We start from the raw sequence: 23,960 nt of genomic DNA on the forward strand, positions 1-23,960 counted from the left end.
CCAAAGACTTTTATTTTCGAAAAATCAGAGTTTCGAAAAAGCAAGGGCTGAATGAAGTTTATTCTTGTCCTATTCCGATTACAAGTAAAAAAAGTTACGGACGCCATTTTTGATTTCAGCTGTCAAACGATAATGGCTGTCAATTGTCATACGCGTCGCGGATGTGTCAGTGAGCGTTCGTGTATTTTGTGTTTCGTAATTGTGTTTTAAATGTGGTTCAAATGCGTTATAATGAGAAAACATACGCAAAAGTCCATAATTATCAAGTGATGAGTGCATTCTGAGTTCAGTGCGTTCGTTTTAGGCTTCTTTTGTATGTCATCGAACTTTACAACATGGCGTCAGCAAGGCACAAATCACAACAGAAAAACATTTCTTCGATATTCACGAAGCTGCACGGCGCTATTTCGGACGCCGTGTGTCCTTCCAAGCTGGCCACGGACAAAAAGACTCTAGACAAGACATGGAAGTTGATGGACAAAGTCGTCAAACTGTGTCAGCATCACAAAATGAACCTGAAAAACAGTCCACCATTCATTCTAGACATTTTACCGGACACGTACCAGCGGTTACGCGTTATATACAACAAATACGAGGACAACATGCAGGAGTTGAACAACAATGAACACTTTAATATATTTATTATTAACTTAATTAGGAAGTGTAAGCAGGCGATTAAGTTGTTTAAGGAGGGGAAAGAAAAGATGTTTGACGAGAACTCTCATTACCGTCGTAATCTGACGAAGCTCAGTCTGGTCTTCAGTCATATGCTGAGCGAGCTGAAAGCCATGTTTCCCAATGGCACCTTCGCTGGAGACCAGTTTCGGATCACGAAGAGCGACGCGGCTGATTTCTGGCGAACCAACTTTGGTAACAGGTGAGTTCTGTCTTTTTATACAGTAATAATAACTCCCACATCGGTTTTGGAGAAATTTTCAGTTTCATCAAAATCAAGTAAGTTACGCAGTAATTTTATAGTGCCCAAGTGCACAGTGCACAAAATCACTCACAGAAAGTACACAGTGATGTGAGTTGATTTGATACAGGAAGAGATCACTGTAAAAGTAGCAGTGTTGGAAAGTAACTTTTGACGTCTATGTTTCCATGTGTCATACTGTTTACAGAATTTTATAATTTTATTAAATGGCTGCTATACTTGGAGATTAAATGGAGCCACAAGTTGCAATATTTCTTAAAATATTTGACATGTGGCATGAAGCTCATAATTTTAGGTAATAAGTAAATATAGGATTTATATAACCTAAGGTTACTAAAAGAACATTCAAAGTCACATTGATAAATTATAAATTCATTGCTTGTCTGAGACAATTTGTATTAATTAATCAATGAGTAGATAAGGATTATATATATTTTTCATTGAACTGATTATTTTCCTCTTTTCATTCATAATATTATGATATCATTTTAATAATTAGTAGCAGAGTGAACGTAATACTTTTTACTCAAATGTTTTGAGTGTGTTAATGATTTCCAAACTTTATGTGTCTTTGAACCTTCTCTGAACTGATGATGATGATTTTAAGACCAAAACCAAATTTCAGATAAAAAATGGTTTAATCGCTAGCTTCTAAACATTGCTGGAGATTGCATTTGATTTTCAACCGACTATAATACAAAGATATGAAGCCTAGACAATAATGATTTTGGAAGTCTATGTATGATCTAAATGTGCCCTATATGGCTAAACTTCTGGCCTGTATTTAACAAATAATGTGTCAATAGTTAGGTTGCATTTCCACCAGAGATGTGTTGCGAGGAATGTGTTTTTAAGATACAAAAGCATTGCTGGGCTGAGCAATGTCATGAGCCTTATACTGCTGCAAGTGATATTTAAATGTAATTTGTTGTTCAACAATTTGTATTTTTAAGTACCTGGGTAGTCAGTTTATAGTTTTTTAAACATATTGTTAAAAAACTCAATGTTATATAATCAGTATTGATTACTTTCCCACAAGCTATGCTTGGCTTTTTCTCCCATAGGCAACAATAGTACTATACAATGTACTTTATTTATGTTCCCATACTTGTTAGCTTCCTTATTGGATAAAAAGTGTATTTATGTATATGGTTAAAAGTACAATGAACCTTGAAATTGGCAGCGTCATCATCGGCAACACACCTGCAGCTCTTCTAATGTTACAAGTGTCCATGGGCGATAGCTTTCCATCAGGTTTGCCCCCTGCATTTTATATAAAAAAGCTTGTTGCTGTCAACTGCTGAATGTAGGCCCTGCCTCTCTACACAAGCACCAACTATCTCAATTTTGGGTACATCGTCTATTTAAACGCTTTTGTTATTTAAACGCTTTTGTTGCGTCCTGTTCTCTGAATCAATGAAAGCGACATAATGCCTCATTTTGATGTTTAATTAATTTTTCTTTTGAAAGAAATGTGTTGCCTCCTCCCTTAAGGATTGAGCACACCGAGACGGGCCGTGCCGGGGCTCAGCGTGCCGGGGCTCATCGCAAAAATCCGCCTCCATACAATTTGTATGGAAGCGGATGCGCGTATCGCACACTATGTCGGGGCACAGCGGATTTCCGCTTCCATACAAATTGTATGGAGGCGGATTTTTGCGATGAGCCCCGGGACGGCCCGTCTCAGTGTGCTCACTCATTTAATGTTTCAAAGCTCTCATCACACATTAAATCAAAGTCAATATATTGTGTAAATGTTTTCTTTTGTATATGGAGGGAGTTTTGGAGAATTAATAATCATTATTATCAAATCAAATCAAAATTGTTTTATTTCTGAATAAATTTAAAATAAATGTTTTCAGAATATCCTACATGATGCCTACCACCGGTTCGGGAACTAACCCGGCGAGAAGAACCGGCGTAAGAAACTCGCACGGGGCCCACTTTTTTACCAAAAAAAGTGAGAAAAAAATTAATCTTTTAAAATAAAGTTTACAATTTTGTAACTAAATATTATATACAATATCCACATACATAATTGTAAGTCCTATAATAATGAAGAAGGAGCCTTGCAAGAAGCCATCCTACTCCCAAGGTGTGCCATCGTTTATGAAATCCTTGACCTTATAATAGGCTTTGGTACACAAACATTCTTTAACTACTTTTTTAAATTTATTAATGGAAAGATTTTGAACGTTTTCTGGGATTTTTTGTAAAGGCGTATACATTGACCTTTAAAAGATCTGACTTTACTAAGTCTGATCACCGGCATATCTAGCTTGTGCTTATTTCTAGTATTCCTAGAGTGAATGTCACTTTTAACTTTAAATTTACTTATATTTTTTCTAACATATATTACATTATCCAAAATGTATTGAGAAGCAACAGTTAGAATACCAATTTTTTTTAATTTATCTCTCAGAGATTCTAAAGCAGACATTTTATAAATAGAACGTATGGCTCGCTTCTGCAGCACAAATATTGTATTAATGTCGGCAGTGTTTCCCCATAAAAGGATTCCATACGACATGCTACTATGAAAATAAGTAAAATATACTAATCGTGCCGTGTCTTCGTCAGAAATTTCCCTAATTTTTCTGACTGCATATGCTGCAGAACTGAGGCTACCTGCAAGATTAACAATGTGAGGACCCCACTGTAATTTACTATCAAGTGTAATACCTAAGAATACAGTGTTGTCTACTAAATTCATCTTCTCATCATTTAATACTACATTGGTTTGGACTTGCCTAATATTGGGCAAAGTAAACTTTATAAGTACATTTAGTTTTAGTTTTACTTTTTCAAGTATTATCAACTTTTTCAAGTAAGGTGTTAGAAATTGTTGCTATTTTTCATATTTGCACATTTTTTCAAACTTTGGCGCCAGTGATCGCGAACCGGTAACACAAGGTGCGGTACAGGTGTTGTCAACCTGTGGGTGTGTGTGTCAAATCTAAGATGTATGCGTATTTTAGCAATAATACGACTTAGGACATGCTGATGAAAAGATATAATGGCCGTGTTCGTCGGCGTAATTTTTAGCGCATTCGCTGCAAAACCTAGTTATTGCGCATGTCCAAATCATGTCATGCCATGCCAACAACAACTGTTTACGACTTGACATTTAACCCAATTGCAAATTGTTGGTGGCGTTGCAATGAACAAACCAGTGGGATAGCCATGCTTCGGCACGAATGGGCCGGCTCGACCGGAGAAATACCACGCTCTCACAGAAAACCGGCGTGAAACAGCGCTTGCGCTGTGTTTCACCGAGTGAGTGAGTTTACCGGAGGCCCAATCCCCTACCTTATTCCCTTCCCTAACTTCCCCTATTCCCTTCCCTTCCCATCCCTACCCTCCCCTGTTACCCTATTCCCTCTTAAAAGGCCGGCAACGCACCTGCATCTCTTCTGATGCTACGAGTGTCCATGGGTGACGGAAGTTGCTTTCCATCAGGTGACCCGTTTGCTCTTTTGCCCTCTTATTTCATAAAAAAAAATTAAATTTTTAAATTTTTCCAAGTGATCCATATCCATATTTTCCAAAATAAAATAATCAAACACTATCATAGTGTTAAATAAATTATTTGTGCGGCTGTTAGACAATTTAGGCTTATGTATTTATGTTTAGCTTTTATTATTCATGTATAAACAATTAAGACGTTGTTTACGACTTGACCAGCAACTTGTTATACTCGATTTACACTCGCGCGCGAGCTACGAGGCGAGCCGCGAGACGCGCCGCGAGCCGAGCCACGAGGCGCGAGAATAAATCTCGTATTATGGCGTTGCCATGACATCTTTTGGACATGCGCAATAAAAGGTTTGTCCAAAAATACACCGACGAACACGGCCATTATTTATAGAATGACGATGACAACTTGACATTAAAAGACAATGCTTATCAAAAACTAAAAAGGTAAACTCGTAACGTAAGGTCTATTATCTATACAAACTTCACAAATTCTTTATTACACTTTAAAAACTTTGAGTCCCGTGAAAGGACATTTTAAATGTTCATGTTTCATCATCGTGTTATTTTAGCCACAACATAGATTTATTTTAATTGAAATAAAAGAGCTGCGCTACAATTTTCCCGCATTTACCCGGAGACCCAATTTAGGCCATTCCGAAAGACCCGACTTCCGGGAATTAGGGTCAAAGGGATTGTTGCCCTAGGGCGGCGTTCGATGCGTGTACCCTGTACCCTATTTGGGTTCTTGTAGCCTCAATGGCTCAGTGGTTAAGAGCCGAGGAGTCAGAAGTTTTTTTTTTTCCCCCTTTTTGTTATCAGCAATCAGCTTTAGTTGAAGCTATAATCTGATGAGGTCGCTTTTAATAGGAGTAAGTGGATGTTGTTCCCTTGAACATCATTCCAAGTTTAAAATCTGTTTCCTTTTAAGGCGAACAGTGTCTCCTGTAGTATTGAGGAGATTTTGCGCAAGCACATTTTGGTGTTGTTTAAGTCTGCTCTTATATTTATTGTTGTATGAATTTACAGTTTCCTTTATTGTGTCTATTTGCAGATGTTCATGGATTTCTGAGTTCCGAATAAACCATGGTACATTTGTTATAGTTCTGAGCACATTGTTTTGGAACCTTTGCAGTATTTCTATATTTGAGTTACTTGCGGAGCTCCAGAGTTCTATGCCGTAAGTCCAGATCGGCTTAATAATACTTTTGTATACAAGTAGTTTATTGGTCAATGACAGCTGCGAGTTGCGACCTATCAGCCACAGTAAGCCTTTAAATTTCATATTAGCTTCACTCTTTTTTGCTTTGATGTGCTTAGCCCATGTAAGTCGCTTGTCCGGCCCCCCTAGACAAGTGGCAAAACGCTAACGCTACCGCTACAAAATGTATGGATTTGACATTAGTATTCGCTAGCGAAGCGATGACTTATGTCAAATCGCATACATTTTGTAGCGTTAGCGCTAGCGTTAGCGTTAGCGTTTTGCCACTTGTCTAGGGGGGCAGGTGCATACCAAGATACTTTACACAGTCTCTTTTTGGCAGGACTTCACCTCCTAAGTGCACTGGCGAGCATTCTTTTCGTCTCAGGGTGAAAGTAATGTGTATCGATTTTGTGGTACTTGATTTTATTCTCCATTTGTTCAGCCAATTATTTATTTTTGAGATGCCTTCTCTGGATCGCTATCACTAGCAAGGCATGCCGTATCGTCTGCAAAGGTAGCTGTTTCCACTTCTTCAGTCTGGGGGAGATCTGCTGTGTACAGTGTGTATAGCATTGGTCCTACCACTGAGCCCTGGGGTACTGACGCTTGGATGTCATATAGTTCAGATGTTTCTTCTTCATATTTTACTTGGAACTTTCTGTTGGTCAAGTACGATCTCATAATCAAGGAATAAGAGTTGGGTAGCAGTGTTTTGAGCTTGTATAGCAAACCCTTGTGCCAGACTCTGTCAAAGGCTTGCTGGACGTCCAGAAATACTGCAGAACAATACTGTTTCCTTTCGAGCGACTGTCTGATTTTATGAAAAACTCGATGCACTTGCTCTACGGTCGAATGCCCTGCTCGAAATCCAAATTGATGGTCGAGCACTAGTTTGTCTTGTTTAAGAATAGGTTGAAGTCTGCTAAGATATAGTTTTTCAAACACTTTTGACAGGACCGGGAGAAGACTAATTGGTCTATATGAACTTAGTTCTGTTGGAGGTTTACCTGGTTTTGCTAAGTCAGAGTCATAAGTTGTGGGTTCGATTTGCAAGATGTTGTCTACTGCACCGGTTTTGTTGAAACCAGCTACGGGAGTATTTCTATAGTGCCTAAGTATGTGCGCAGTACACCTCTTTTCTTTACTCTCAAAACCCAGTGGGACGGATGATCGAAACGACGGGCCGCGGGCGAAGGATTAGGCACAGGACTTTACATATGCCCATCCGACGCATGGATCATCTTGTCAGACAATCAGGTGATCAGCCTGCATTACACAAGATTTTTACAACGCGGGAACCAGACAAACGACTTTCGAGTCAAGACTCAAGAGCCACGCTCTAAAGTCTATGGACCAAGGAGGCGTTACTTATGAGTGGCTTAAGCATATCATTTGGTTCAGTTTCACCGTTGAAATGGATGAAACTAAGGGCCTGATTACTCATATCGAGCAGAGCGTCGAGACAGTGCCTTCGACCGAGCACGTCCATATAAAACATACCGAGTGTTGGACGCAGGACAGTGCCATTCTACTCGGTCAGTGTAACCAGGCCGTAAGCTAGAACTGTTTCAGTACAGCTAGGCCGGTATAAATAGTTAGTACTTAAGATGCGACCCGGTCTCAAGACACGGTTCGGCTCTGTGATTGGTCCAAATTTTGACAGCCAACCAATCACAGAGCCTGAACCGTGTCTTGAGACCGAGATGCATCTTGAATACCTACTGACTATTTATACCGGCCCTAATGTAAGACCAAAGGAAATAATTTACAATATTATATGACCTACTGCGGCTACGTTACAGCCCACATATATTCAGGTCACGCGATATAAAGGCTGTTGTATGTTGGTAATTAATTCCCGTTTCAAGAGCTCGTTCGGATAATTAAGAGGGAAAATAAAATGGTGGGGCTATATTTTGTCTTGAGTTGAATAGTCGTGGTTTGATTATTTTGAATTGACAAAGGTATATCTGAATAGCTATGTCCACACTGTGCACTTTTATTTGCATGTTTCAAAACAAAGGATCAAAATGTTTTATTCCAACTTTCGCACTTTTTGCCGTCAGAGGTCAATTCAAATTCAAGGTCTACCAGAAGGTAGTCCTATAGTGTATAGAAATGGCGTACGTAGGATAATATTTAGGTCTACGAAATGATGCCCGCAACTCCGATAGGCAGAAACGGATTTCTGCCTATCAAACTCGATCAAACTTTCGCATGTTTTCTGTTTTGTTAGATTTTCTCTGTTCACTTATCAGTTATCTGAGAATTAGATGATGCCAGTTATAAAATTCATTTATCGCGTGAGAACCCTACATTTTTCCGGCATAGAAAGTATCCTATGTCCTTTCCCGGGACTCAAAGTATATCCATACCAAATCGGTGTAGCGGTTTGGGCGTGAAGAGGTAACAGACAGACAAAATTTCGCATGTTTTCTGTTTTGTTAGATTTTCTCGTTAATGGCGTAGTCATCGATTCATAAGAATTTATGAATGAACTCGATTTCCGCTATCACTGATAACGAGGCGGTCGATTGTGATAACGTAAGCCGGAACAGTGATAGCTGTTATCAGTATTGTCCTTGTTAGTACTAGAAAACTAGACCAAATTTGGTGCAGAGCAGTGATGCTAACTATTAAAAAAAACCTAGAGCAACTTTAAACCCACCTTTCAACCAAAACTCCCCAACTATAATCGTAATATTTATTAGTTGAGGTGCGTTTCAGCAAGCGATCAAAACGCCTTCATCCGTTCGACAATTGCTGAGTTGCCTTGGAGGAAATTTATCCCATAGGATAGGTATTTCCAGCAAATATAATGGGTGATTATAAATTTTACCTGTTCTACAAATGTACGTTCCAACAGGATTGTTTACATGGGGAACTGCTTTGCGCATCGGCTTGGGTATATGTGACTCGAGAAGTCACATATACCCAGGCCGAAGCTATCCACTAAAACCCAATGGGGCCTCACTTCCCGTTTCGGCAAAGTTCTGGACATTCCATGGTGTTAAACAACAACTAAGAACATCTACCAAACCTTTGGCCCCATTAAAAAGCCCTGAACTCCAAGGAACCCACTGGCAGTGCTATAACATGCTATGAGTCAACAGGACGCTCATTACACCAGGGAACCGCGCATCCTGCCATGTAGGATGTGCATTTGTACGGTAGTCGTTTTTTTCTCGCGTCGGACGAATTTGTCATCGCATGCGCTTCTTGGACTCGTTTTTTTACCGACTACGGCGAAACAAGGAGGGTTATGAATATGATGTACCTAGATGACGCCCGCCACTCAAAATGCTCCAAAATTCAAGTCGCGCGGGAATCGTACATTTTCCGGGATTTCGAAAATCGAAAGTATCTCCGTGCCAAATTTCAGCAAAATCGGTTCAGTCGTTTGGGCGTGAAGATGTCACAGACAGTCAATCAGACTTACTTTCTTATTTATAATATTAGTATGGATTAGAATTTAGAGCATACCTGCCAACTGTTACTTACGTGATATACGATAACTTAAACAGAATAATATAGTCATGTATCAATAATTGGAACACGGTTATTGTGTCAATGTATCCAACTGCTCACTTCTGGTTCTGAATCAGTAACTTTGTACAATAGAGATAACTACAGAGATATACTTGTGATCAGGTGCAGTGTCCTGTCACGTGTGTTGACGAAAATATATGCTATTCTTAAGCACAAACATACATGGCACTTTCCGTACGCCATATGAACACTTTTTGGAATAAAATCGATGTACTGTCAGAGTCGTCGAAAACTTGAAGAAATGGCGACTACCAAAATTATTTGGATAACATCACAATTCTGTCCCAATGCGAGCACTGTTTTGCAAGGGTTTTGCTACAAGATCCTGATAGCACATCTGCTCTAGTCTTAGATCTTACTATCAGCCAGTAGCCGTAAGTTTTTTCAACAAAGTATACTTTTTGTCAAACATCGCCAAGTCCTTAAACTCCGATTCCTCGTAGTATATCTATACTAATTTTATAAATGCGAAAGTATCTCTGTCTGTCTGTCTGTCTCGCTTTCACACCAAAACTACCGAACCGATTGTAATGAAATTTTGTATACAGATAGTCTAAGGCCTGAGAAAGGACATAGGCTACTTTTTTACTGGAAAAAAGGGTTGTAAGGGGGTGAAAATGCGTAAATTTGTTCAAATTAAATTAGTTCCAAAAAATTTTATAATAGATGGCGCCGTGCGTCTCCTACATCGCGGTGACGCTTGCCCAGACTTCTTTCTATAAGAGGTGGTATCATCTTACATTCGAGTTTCGATTTTTTTTCGATTGTTATTACCTTTTTACATTATTAAATAACTCAGTATTTTATCTATGCAGTGACGTAACCTTAAAAGTTAAACCTATCAATGATATAAATAGTTAATGGGTAAAGTTGTGTAATTATGGGCCTAAATAAGCTTTAAAATTTAGCATAAAATATAAAGTTTAATTTTTAAAAATGAAATATTATGTACACACTGCACAGCTGTTTTGATTTAAGAGGTACCAGGGTTTTTTTTTTATAAAAGCTTTTGACACCAATTTTGTTGACATCGCGCGCTATAAACTGAAGTCCACGCGGACGAAGTCGCGGGCAACAGCTAGTATTATATAGTCGTGAAAAAGTGTAATGCAAAAGTAACTTGTGAGTGTACTGCAAAAGTTACTCGTCAGAAGATCCCCGGGTTAAAAATAGAACTCAAGTATGACATTACGTAGTAAACAAGTACCTTTTCAGCTGAGGTTTAACGTCGAATGTGAAAGCTCTTAGCTCTTATCCCCGTATAATTAAATTTCCGCCCTCTAGAAGGGTTGATGCGATTTACAGAATGTATAAATCTCCTGAAAAATGTATGAATGGGGTATGAATTTAGATTTGGGTACGCTTGACCGGAGTGTCGGAGATGCAAAACTTGGGTTGAATAACTTTTGTTGGTTGGGGATGTTGTGACTTTTTTAACGACATTCAATTATAATATTATTATTGCTATCTAAGTTATGACAAGCGGCAGAAATTTTGTGTTCTTTGGATTGCTGAATAAAAGAATAAATCGGCCCAATGCAAGTCGAATTCGGTCCGTAGGTCCGTACCGCTATAGACAGGGTTACCAACTTTTCCAGCCGCCATAACCGGACAACAAATTAAATAATAATAATTAATAATGAAACAGTTTATTGCGCTATAGGAAAAAATTACAAACTTTTTGCACCGACCGAACTGTAGAACAGTTTGTTCATCTAGTCACAAAAATAGTCAAATAACCTCGCGGCCTGCATGCTGTCTATAACTACCTGCGCCGCGCCGCACGCCGCGCCGGCGAATTAGCAATGTCGCGGTAGCATTTTTTATGTGACCGGACAAATTGCATCCGGTCGGAAGTTAGTGACCTGACTCCAACAATTTCTTCTAAAACCCAACAATCCGGTCGAAAATCGGACGGTTGGGAACCCTGGCTATAGAGCGAAATTAGTTTGACTTTAGTGTTGTTATTGTGGCATCAGAAATACACAATCTGAGAAAATTCCAGAAATCTAGTTGTAGCTATTTTTAGATACAGTGAGACAGACAGACAGATGGACGGACATCGAAGTCTCAGTACCTAGTAGGGTCCCATTAGTTTCGGGCTAAAGTTGCTATAAAAAAATCGGCCAAGTGCGAGTCGCACTCGCGCACGAAGGGTTCCGTACTATTACAGACTAAAGAGCAAAAATAGACCGAAAATTGTGTTTTTTAACCTAACCTAACCTTAAATATTTAAATTATTTTAATTGTACTATTAATTAATAAAGTACAGATCTAATAATTGAAGATTTTGTGAGAATTTCAAGTGCCTACCTGTTGCCATTATTGATTACGAGCAAAAAAGGCCAAAAAATCACGTTTGTTGTATGGGAGCGCCCCTGAAATATCTATTTTATTTTTAGTATTTGTTGTTATATCGGCAACAGCCAACAGGTATACATATTCTGTCAAAATTTCAGAAGTCTAGCTATAGCGGTTCTTGAGATACAGCCTGGAGACAGACAGACAGACGGACAGACGGATGGACGGACAGACGGACAGACAACGAAGTCTTAGTAATAGAGTCCCGTTTTTACCCTTTGGATACGGAACCCCAAAAAAATATTAAAATTTAAAAGTATAGCTATAATATTATGATAACCACTTACAGAAAGAACAATGTGTTTTAATTTGAACCCTTGCCAGGTAGGTCTGATAAGGCAGACATGAGACAAATCAAAAACACGAATTTCTAACATTTTACTCAAGCAAAACCGCAAGCAATCGCTAGCCTGCTTGTAAAAGTGTCTCCGTGCTATTTATAGGGCCTTTGTAATGTGCGGCCTGATTACCCACTACTGGAGTTGTGAACAGCCAACCTAAATATATATGCATTCTGAATGAATATACGCATTGCAGAGGAAACTGTGCTAAAAATAGGGTTGCATCTGAATGAACTGTGGTTTTCATGGACAAAATGGCTCATGTAGATGACTTTTTGAAGGATGCCAAGTGTTACGTGGATGGATGCTTTGGGTAATTTTGGAAGTCCTAAAAATAGGGTTGCATAGTATCTAAATGGGCCTCGTGAAGTTGGTGATTTAGATGGATGAAATTGCTCATGTAACTTGACTTTTTGCAGGATGACATGTGTTACGTCATACATGGATGCTTTGGGTAATTTTGGAAGTGCTTAAAATAGGGTTGCATAGTATCTAAATGGGCCTCGTGAAGTTGGCGATTTTGATGGATAAAATTGCTTATTCAACTGACTTCTTGAGGGATGACAAATTCGTACTATCCATACTTCCATACTAATATGAAGTATGGATGAAGATATAATATTTTTAGGTACATTCCTGATATTTGTGTCTTTACTCTTTTCATCTTAAAAATAAACTTTTGTGACTTGCTGCTTTCTATATTGTTGTGTCATAAGTTATATAAACTTGCATCTGTGAACCCGGATTGATGTCCGTGACGTCACCTGTCGGCCCAGCGGAAGATCAGCGCTGATTGCTTACAGTCAGCATATGCTGAGCTGCGTCGGCTTGTGCTCGAAAACATTTTATGATGTATGTATTATTTATTGTAACTAAACTATGTATGTTTTCCTGCACAAATAAACATTTTCTTTCTTTCTTTCTTTCTAATAATAAATTAATAACCTCCTTTTTTGCAGTCGGTTAAAAGCTGATATCGTTTGTACAATTGTGTTCGATAATTTTGCGGTTGACCACATTACGTATCCATTTCAGTGTCCCAGATATCGTTTCACTTTTTGTGCGTATCGAAGCCTGTTACCTGATTTTGTTTTTGTGCTTTGTAAAACAATCTGAGCAATGCGTTTTTCCCTTCCCTTTCCTTCACAGGGCCAGGCTATAACCACGCGTTGCGGTGTAGCATCATTAAAATCTACGACGTCGCAGAACGCATCGTGGAAATTTGCAATGCGTCAGCGACATTTTCGGTGTTTTGCCCTGACCCTTAAGATATTAAAGCCCTAAAATGTCTTACATTTTCAGTCGCTGTAATTACTTTCTAACTGTTGGCGCTTGAGTGATGCTCTCTCATAACTACTAGGCGCCCATAAAACTTGAAGTAGTTTTTAAACTTAAATCGTACATCTTATGATTGCCTGGTGCAAGTTGTAATGAGTTCCCCGCCGGTTTCTATATGTCAATTTCATACTGCACCGCGTCTCGAAAATTAAACTGTCGAGTTGGATGTGAGAAACTTTGGTTTGCCGTCTCCGTCTTATTCGCAGAGTTGTCTCTTTCTGATCTAATGTGGTTTCAGCTTTTGTTAAAGTTTAGCAACTATTAGTGCTTGCTCTGTTCTCGTTGATATGGTTGTAACATCTATAATAGAGTTAGCTCCCACCTAATTGAAGTAGTCATGTTGAAAGTTCTGCGAGTTTGGGAGTAACTAAGTACAATCTACCTAACTGTTCATTTATGTGATCTCTATTGCATGCTTATTATTTGACTAGATGATATAAGTTCTCCGTTGCGCCAAAATTAGTTTGTGGCGAAGGAACCGTATATTTTCTAAGATAAAAGTATTCTACGTCCTTTCTCAGGACTCAAATAATATAATAACACAAAATTTTTAGGACTAATAATTGATGATCGCTGCGACTGGAAATTACACGTAGAACATGTTTGTAGTAAATTGGAAAAATTTGTCTACGCAATAAAAAAATTACGAATTTTGGTATCGGTTGAAGCAGCTCTAAATGCCTACCATGCTTATGTATCCTCTGTACTTTCATACGGTCTATTATTGTGGGGCAACTCAGTTGAAGTTGAAAGAGCTTTTAGAGTACAAAAAAAATGCGTTAGAGCAATATGTGGAGCGTGGTCACTGGATAGCTGTAAACCATTATTTGAAAAATTTCACATTTTACCTTTACCTTGTATGTACTTAAGAGATATTAATGTGTTTGTGAAACAGCATCCAGAATACTTTATACTAAGTGCAAATGCAAATGGAAGAACCGCCCCACCAAGAAATAAATTTAAATTATATATGCCCCAGTGTAGGCTTGATATTTTTAAACGAAATGTATACATTAATGCCATCAAAATATATAAAAAATTGCCAAATCATTTTAAAGACCTTAATAACCTAGTATTCAAAAGAGAAATTACAAAGTGGTTTGCAGAAAAAAGTTTTTATAGTATCCAAGAATATATGAATTATAATTGAATTTATTACTGTAATTTTGACATTATTTTGACTTCTAATGGATAATTTTAATTTAATTTATTACTGTAATTTTGACATTATTTTGACTTCTAATGGATAATTATAATTGAATTTATTACTGTAATATTGACATTTTGCTACTTATTTTTTATGAATTTTACTTATTTTGACTTCTAATGGATATTTTAATGCTAATTTAATAATTACGAACTTCGTTTTGTAATCGATTCTAATTTTGTAATTCTATAAATTAATTTTCAATATTATATTAAATGTTTACTTTGACTTTTGCACGCCACCTGGATGGCAGAATGTTTAGAACAGTATTTTTAATTTGAAGACCTATGTAATGCACTACATTCTTGCAATAAATATATTTCATTTCATTTCATTTCAAAGTATCTCCATACCCAGCAAAATTTGTTCGGCGGTTTGGGCGTCAAGTGGTAACAGGCATACACGATTTCGCATTTATAATATTAGTATGGATAAATATCTCCTAGTACTAAAGAGTAAGTGCTCGAGGAATGAGTTCGTGAACTGAGTAGAAAGCAATGGGTTGAGACCCCTGGCCTTGAACACTCCAAGGCACTAATTGACACACAAGAAACTGTCAGAAATAGTGCTCACCATGGACGTAGGAATCAATTAAGAATCCTTACCAGAAGCCTAACTGGGCACTGCTAGCTCAATAAGCACCTTAACACAATAGGTGTTAGTAGCTTACCGACTTGCAGATTCTGCGAGGAGGATGAGACACCCATACTTCTCCTTGACTGTCCTGCTCTAATACAGAGCAGAAACAGGCACGTTGGTTGCTACGAATACTCACACACATAGAGGAAATTCGTCGCACCAACCCTAATCACATCGTTCAATTTATGAGCAGCATTGGGTTGGGGACGGTACTCTAATGCGAAGGAGTCACCATAGATCCTAAAGGTTCGCAGTGACATCAGGGCTACTTGACCCGCCTTCAGCACAAAAAATAAATAAATGGATGAATAATAATAATCAGTTCCATTCTACGGCATAACCTTCCTAAAACTGGATGGTGCCTTCGATACTCATGATCCATCACCCGCTGCCAAGTTAAGAGGAGTCCACACCGCCCTTTTTTCCATACAAACGTTGTCCCCTGTTTTCTCCCTGGATAATGATAGTAGAGTTATAATTTTTTTTCCTGAATTTCAATGTCCCTATGTTTTCTTTTTTTTTCATAAATTAATTATTAAATAAGATATGTACGTTCAAAAACCCAAAAAAAAATGGCCAGATTTTCCGCTGTGTTCAAACATCCAGAAAACAAATTTGGCTAGATTTTACAAAAAAAAATACAACATAGGAACACACAGCTCAAGCCTTTCTTTAATCTTTAATGAAAAAGTACTTAAATCGGTTAAGTTTTGGAGAAGGAATCAGGGGACAACGAATCTTTGATTTTCTGCAGTTGTCTCTATCGCGTTCTGCGGAATAGGCTTGAGGGTAAGGGAGACAGCTATAGATATTACACGTACTTTTTTCATTTCTCTAGCCCCTGGTGTATCCTCTTAAGGCTGGCGCTATACACACGTCTTCCGTATTTGATTTCCTAAGGCGGAATTTTGATTTTCAATTGCGTGAGACTAGCGCACACGTTTTTCTTTCGCGAACGTGCCGGCTTGCACTCGAAACGTACGTGCGGAATTCGTTCCGTTCGGACAAAAGTAGACTAAACTAATAACGCAATCCTCAGTAATTTTGCTAAATTTGTCATGTTAGCTTTATGGACGTAAGCGGACGTGTGCGTTAGTTAGTGGTTTTTTCACCGGATTCTATGGATGTCCGAATACGGCAAATGAATTCGGAAATCGAATACGGAAAACGTGTGTATGTGGCCAGCTTTAGGATTGCATAAAATGCGCCGCCAGCGGTTCCGTGATAGTCCAAATGCCAGCTCCTTTGACATTCAAGTCGCTCCGTGCACCCGGACCGAGCGGTATTCGGTGACGGTAAAACTAGAAATCGGATAGACGTGGCATTTCAATGAAATGCGATTTCGATTGCTTTTAGATTTAGGGCAAATGTTTGGATTTTGTTCAAATGTTTGGAAAGATTCTTGATTCCTAAAGATTTTAAGCTATTGAATAGATTTTATTGCGCTCTTTGAGCGCGGCGACCGAATCAAGAAATTCCGTTACGGAAAAACCCTAACACACCCCGTGTTAGAGGTTACTCCAACCGTTATTAATTATTCAAATCATCGGGATTCTAGTGGTTCTAATAAAAGAAAGCCTTTATTAAAGAAAGCCTTTAATAAAGGCTTTCTTTTATTATATCCAAGTTGTGCTTACAAGATACATTAATGATAAAACATTAAGCCCACCAAACCGTTTTATATTGAAGTCTCTATCTTCATCTCACTTCGTTCTGGTGGGTGGGAGTTTTTTCAAACTACCCACGCTCTACAGGGGCGTCTTAATTAAGCTATGCGTGTTTTATTGCTTGTTCATTTGGATCGTAACTGTCGTGCAAATAAACCATCGACACTCTTGATTCTTGAAGGTGTCTTCGATAGTTAAATTGCTTTACAGATGATAGCTGGGAAAGTGGGAACATCCATAATATTATACATGCGAAAGTGTCTGTCTGTCTGTTAACTCTTCACGCCCCAACCGCTGAACCGATTTTGCTGTGCATGAATATACTTTTTGCCCCGGGAAAGGATGTAGGGTACTTTTTATCCCGGAAAAAAATGTACGGTTCCCGCGCGATGAACGAATTTTGACGCAACGGGCGACATTTATGTAGTTGCTTTTTAAGTTTGTCAAGGCCCATCATTGGGCCATGTAGCCTAAGAAAATTAAGCCGAAAATGGACGATCAGCGGAAATAATTCGTGTAGTTTTGAAAATCGCTACAGTTATTCCTTGAGATATCCAGATAAACATATCGAAAATCCCCAAGGGTGGGGGGTGAGCTAAAGGTGTAGGGGGGGTCAAAGGACCCTTTTTTTAGATTTTAGCTCATAAGTCTAAAACCTGCACAAATAGCGTAACGGTTACTTCTAGGAAAACATTCTACATAAAATTTCCTTTAAATTTGATCCTATATTTTTTTTTGTATGGTCGATACTTTAGAAGTTACAGAGTGTTCAACTTTATATAGGTATAAAAAATGAGACGGTTTTATAAATAAAATAAAATTGGTATGTTTTCAAAATGTATTAAAAACTAGAAAATAATAATTAGACAGTCTTAATTAAATCAATAATTTTCTTCTACTACATCATCATCATCTTCACCTTCTATATCTACCAAATCTACAGGTACGCCATTTGTACACGAACCCAAGCAACCGTTGCATACTAGACTGCACGTGATACCAGCTTTTCGGCATCCACAATTACCAGTGCAATCACTTTTGCAGCGACAAAATATTGACTTCAGCACGGTGTCAGGAGCTGGAGGATCATGAGTGGTAACAGGCTCGAGGTTTCCCATTTCCATCAGCTCCTCGCTTCCATCCCCACATTTCAGGAGGCAGTGCGTTACCTAACCACTCTTGTACTTGGTGGAACACTCGGAATGAGTGAAATTTTGCTGATCCTTTTGTAGGTGGGAGAGAGGAAAGATCTGGTTTGGATTTGGTGCTGGATTTGACAAAAACTGAGTATCGATGTCTGTTAAGATCAAGCTGATCAGTGGCTGCACGATACATCGTCAAAAACATCCTTTCTCCTGACTCTGCTATTTCTTCAGATGTTGATGTTGGATTGTAGAAGATGGCGGATGGAAATCGATTTCTCGCTCGTGCTCGCTACTATAAGGAGATATTAGTTAATAAAAATAATACTTTAGCACATGGAAGTAAGGTTAATTTAAATATTTCAAAATGATGAAGTAAGCCTTCCAGCTGTATAGTACTTCCTAATTCCATGGTGACTAGTCTAACGTTTTGTAATAATAGCAGCTAGGACAAATAATTATCTGTGAATAGCAGGTATTTGAATCAGAATAAGTTGTTTTCTTAGTCTCGGACGTTCGATGCGTGTTATTTTCGCGATTCGCACTTTTGAGGAATTTGACCCCCCCTGTAGTTCCTAAAGTATCGACCGTACAAAAAAATTTATAGGACATAATTTAGAGGAAATTTTATGTAGAAAATTTTCCTAGAAGTAACCGTAATGCTATTTGTGCAGGTTTTTTACTTATGAGCAAAAATCTAAAAAAAGGGTCCTTTGACCCCCCCCTACACTCTTAGCTCACCCCCCACCCTTGAGGACTTTTGACATGTTCATCTGGATATGACAAGGAATAACTGTAGCGATTTTCAAAACTACACGAAATATTTCCGCTGATTTTATTAATTTGATCGTATTAATGATGGATGATTGCAAAGCAGTATAGCATTGCATAATTGACGTCGATCTTGGGACTATGCCCACTCTTTAAGTTATCGCTTGTACGGTGTACCGGTCTAACAATTACCAACGTGGAAAGGCATCACGTTTTACGTAGATGATCTTTCATTGTTAAATCGAGCCAAGTATTTATTTTCGTACCATCAAAACACACTCATAAACAACATCTATACGTAATCATGCGTTTTGTATAAAAAGATTGTGTGTGTATGATAAAAAATAAATCACCTTGAAGAGTTTGTTGACCCCGATTTTGAAGTACCTGCCAAGATTGTGGATGAGCTCTTGCGAATCGTCACTGCTTTTACAACAAGGTCAACTCTGTCAAGCTTTCGATAACTTGGATAGTGAAGCGAGATCAGTAGATAATGCATGAAACCGCCACCATTTCGATTGCTATGCTGAAATGTATTGATAGAAAATTACGAATTACTGCAATATTTGAAATCTCTATGGAAATAACACCCTTTTAAAAAGTCAATACTGTAATATTCCCCTGGTATTGTCCAGCAATTCCTAAAATAAAAGGCATATTCACGGCATGAGTGCCGTGAATATGCCTTTTAGACTTTGGTATTTCTCTGTAGCCAAGAACTAACCCTTTTAACAGCACACTTCTTGTTTCGTTGGTTAATCCTGTATAAACCCAAATGAGTAGATTAGGTATTTACCCATCGCCTCTATACCTACATGTAACATGCCCTATCGATACCCACCACGGCCATATTTAGTGCTAGAGGTGGAGTATGAGTAGGTTAAAGTATAACTATTCAACGGTGATGATGATATTTTTACAGTTAGCAACATTTTATGTTCTCCCGTCTGCCGTGTCGTCTAGTGAAGGATTTTTATGACGTCCACGTCCGCACGGACATGCGTCATCACAAGTGTCTGCTGGTCAGCACGTTTCTCTCACGCCAGCTTCTATGAGAAAATTTTCTCTTAGCTAAAAGAAGATTTGCTCACTTACGCATGGTCCATAGGTATATCTTCCTTTATTCCTTCCTTATAAACACCTTTTGACCAGCAGTCGAGTCCCTTAATGCTCCAACGATTTTCATGAAATTTAGTATAACGGGGGTTTCGGGGGCGATAAATCGATCTAGCTAGGAATCATTTTTAGGAAATGTCATTTTGTTCGTGTTTTATCGAATACCGAGCAAAGCTCAGCCTAATAGCTAGTAATATATATCTGAGGATTGGACAAAGACCTATGGACATTGGATTGGACCATGCCCTAGTGAGACTAAAATGTCAAATTAAAATGGATACTAATATTTCGAAAGCAAATGTTTGTTTTCATTCGATTGTCTGCTAATAACTATGTCTACAGTGTGCCTTTTTTTGTTCATTAAGGGCATGCATTAAAGCGCAGTCAACAGCGCATGCGAGGCATGCCCGCGACGCATGCGCTCTGACCGTATCCAAAACATTCGCTTCGTTATTCTTTTTCTGGAATTTCTTATGAGTTATGACCAAATAAGCCGCAAAATGTTCTCGTCGCACATGTTACAATAAGGTGACAGACGCTGCAATTGAACAAAAATGACAATGTTGGCGTTGCATTCGTTGACGCATTCAATTATTGAATGCGCCAAAACGAATGTTGAATGAAAGAAGATGACGAAAATTGAAGATGAAAGCGCATAGTGTGGACATAGCTATATGACGTGTCTGATTTTGATAGAGGCACGTGGAGGCACGCAGAGGCACGTTTTATGGAAAATACTTTCTTTTGCTCACGCAAAGTCGCAAGCAGCATCCAATTTGCAATAAGGATGCAACGAATACCGTTGAAAAATACAGGATATTTTGCTCGCCTTAGCGGGGATTATCATGTTGCATTTAACGCTCACTGCTCTCCTTTTTCCGTCCTTGCACAAAAGGCATTCAGTTTCATTGTCATATCGTATTCTAATAGTTCTCCTCGTTCTGTAAGAATGAAACCTGAATGAATTGGATAGTTTTATCAATGAAACATAAGAGCTATATTAGTTCGCTGCGAACACGATACAAGACCGCCGTTTCGGTCCAAATTGCGTCGTAATCCGCTGAGATAGAGTTGGTTTTTATCCGTCGCGAATGAAGTTGTAACCTCCTAAAGAATTTTCAACTGTATCGAGCGGCGATAAAGTTTATTTTTCCTTGTTGGGGTAGGTTGCGAATTTACATCTCACTTTTCGTGAATTTATTTTTGTTCCCTTTGCGGGTACTTGGACATTTCGGATGGCTGATTGCCAAGTTATTTGATTATTCAATAGGTGATATATTTTTATAGTTTACATTAGAGGTTCCTGTGCTAGTGAATAGTTTGTTTTTCTGTCTGTGTGTCTGTTATTAATGATGTCATAAATCGTTTATGTCTCATGGAGCAATTTAGATCTCCTTTTGCTATTTGAAGATTGGAAGTTTGTATTTAAAGTCAACAGGACATGATGCTTGACTAAACATCCAAGGGAAGATAGTTCTGGTAGTTCTCTTGTTTGATACAGTCTGATAAAATTACAATATAGATGGTATAAAAGAATGTCCATATTTTTTCAATAGGCTTCGTTTCAGAAATCTCCCCCACCCCGCATGCGGATCACTCTTACAAGAACAAGTTTATGGCCAGTAGAGTTTATTAAGCCCATTTCCAAGGAAGTTTTGGGAATACAGTAAAAAATATAGAGTACCTGGAAAGTAACCATACCAATATCTTAGGAACTTTGCTCCAATTCAAAATATCCCAATATCTCAGGATATTTGCGACAATTTGGTTTATCCTGCTGGTCTAGCTCTCGTATCAGTCTGCTGCCAGTATTTGGTTGCTGTTAAGCATTTGTGTTATTTTTGTGAATTTTTAACTAGAGTCTTGTTCCAAATGATCTAAAGATTTCTGCTTTCACAACTCAATACGTAATTTTTTGTGGATAAGTACATGAAAGCTTAACAGCGTCCATTTTACGTTTAAGTCGCAGAACGTAGAGGAAACCCGTGGGCGTGAACACTCGTAGAAAGTGTGGCTGGCGCGCTGCCAGAACTGAGGCGACAGGGTGATTTCCTGACGGTTGGGACCTTCGAGAGACGAGGGTATCGGCGATGGATGGCCTAGTTTCTGAAATTGGTTGAGTTCACGAAGGGAATGGTTGGTGAAGTTTAGGTATTTTTCTAAAGAGCAGTTTGTAACCACCTTTCAGATAAATTTAAAAAAATCGTCCATTTCTCTGTGTGGCAAACGAATTAGTATTGTGAGAGAGAAAAGAGATGGCATGAGGGGTGTATTTTTGGAATTTGAATCTTCAGAAAGGTGGTGACGATCTTACCTGAGGTGGCAAATGTGTGGGTTTGGCTATTGGCAATAGCTGGCTTAATTTTGGGAATGACAGCTTGGAGGATCCTATGGAATAATTATCGGAATTTGAGTTTTTAGAACCACGGAGTAATAAAGAAACAACGACACCAGTTTTAAGCAATTGTTGGCGATAGTCCTACAGGACTATAGCGAACAATTGCTCTCTGCAAAGCTTAAGAAACTCCTGACACCTTTGACTTAAAGCGAGATTTTGGGTTTTTTTGGCGGCATGCATCTTCTGAAGCTCAGCAGAGATTGATCATGAGGGAATCTCGAGGCGTAGCAGTGGTGATACCCTGCTCTTCAGAGCTGTTCTAGCCTGTACGATTTAGATGAAGATCCTCAAAATGTAAAAAGCGGATAGAAACGAAGCTTCGCGGACCCCTCCTATAGGAAGTTTTGATAGTATAATGTGCGAACAAGTTAGTTTGGCCCACTTGCGCCGGACCCAACGAGGCCATGAATATTGAATACGCCAGGTAACGGTATATGTATTGTCATATTGTTCATATTATCTATTATATATTAATACGTGAGCCAAAAACTTTGTAACCCTTTTAACGAAAAATGGGGAAACGTAGGTGAATGAAATTTTGCACAGTTATAGTTTATAATATTATATTGAAGGAGTGCATCGAGCTAATATTATTTTGAAATTATCCTTTGATCATACATTTTTTTAACAAATAAACATTACACACACTACAACACACACACACTAGGAAAAATGACAGATTTTTGAGTGACAAGCCTATACATACGAATAATTATATACTCTTTAATTTATGGTTGAAGTCTGTTGACATAGGTTGACATCAAGGTGACAAATTGAAAATGGATTATAGTTTTTTTTTTAATTGAATCTAAGATACTATTAGACAATGCTTTAAACACGGCCAGTCTGAGATCAGCTGAGTCCCAGAGACAAGAATTGAAAAAAATATGATAAAGTCAATATTTTTTACAAAATATAGGTAGTAGGTAGTCCTAATGTCGTTGGGACTAAGGTCGAATTTCGACCATTGGGCGATCTCTAGTAATACCTAAGGCCTGTTTCACTACTTTTGATGAAGTGCCGAATAGGCTATCAACAACTTATTTGACAGTCTCCATACTCTATCTGTCAAGTAAAGTGATGGATAGCCTATCCAGCACTTATCAGGAAGTGGTGAAACAGGCCCTTAGTATCCAATATACTGTTTGAAAACAGCGTTACTACTACTTTTCTAGTTTAAACTTTAAAGTTGTTACTAGATGTTGCCCGGAACTGTGGCTCAGTTGGTGGGCTATTGGTAGCTCAAGCCGGGGGTCGCGGGTTCGAATCCCGCCGACGGAACAAAAAGTTTTCAAAGTTCCTGGGTCATGGATGTGTATTAAATATGTGTATCATATAATTAAAATCTTAAATATATGCATAGTATAAAAGTATTAAATATATTTCCGTTGTCTGGTACCCGTAACACAAGTCGTTCAGGTACTTAGCACGGGGCCAGACTGACGTGCTGTGAAGCGTTCATAGATAAAAAAAAAACTTCGTACAGATATTCCTTAAAATATTAGGGTACTGGAAATTTTTCGGGGTAAAAACTATCCTATGTCCTTCCCCGTGCCACAATGCATCTCCGTACCAAGTTTAATAAAAATCGGTTTAGCTATTAAAGAGTAAAGAGGAACCGACGCAGATATGCACCTGGATTTGTAATATGTATTAGTATAAATCACCTGTATAATAAGAGGTAATAAAAAACCTCATTTTCTTTATCTAAGTCTTAAATAAAGAATCACATCGTCTTTAGATTCTAAGATCGCGATGTGATTGATATTCTCAACATAAACATTACATATTGCAGTAACAAATGGCACAGGAAGTT

At 38.4% G+C, this 23,960-nt stretch overlaps 1 protein-coding gene across 3 annotated transcripts in view; it reads left to right on the plus strand.

Annotated features, from left to right (window-relative positions):
• The first annotated feature begins 147 nt into the window (after positions 1-147).
• Positions 148-23,960, plus strand: part of LOC121738099 (E3 ubiquitin-protein ligase CBL) — an 85,498-nt gene continuing 61,685 nt past the window's right edge. For all 3 annotated transcript variants that reach the window (XM_042129939.1, XM_042129940.1, XM_042129942.1), the window contains exon 1: positions 148-877. In XM_042129939.1, the coding sequence (XP_041985873.1) occupies positions 336-877 (542 nt within the window). In that variant the 5' untranslated portion in view covers positions 148-335. The remainder of the gene's footprint in view (positions 878-23,960) is intronic.

The sequence above is a fragment of the Aricia agestis genome, chromosome 22, assembly GCF_905147365.1.
Source record: "Aricia agestis chromosome 22, ilAriAges1.1, whole genome shotgun sequence".
In the NCBI taxonomy this organism is placed as follows: Eukaryota; Metazoa; Arthropoda; class Insecta; order Lepidoptera; family Lycaenidae; genus Aricia; species Aricia agestis.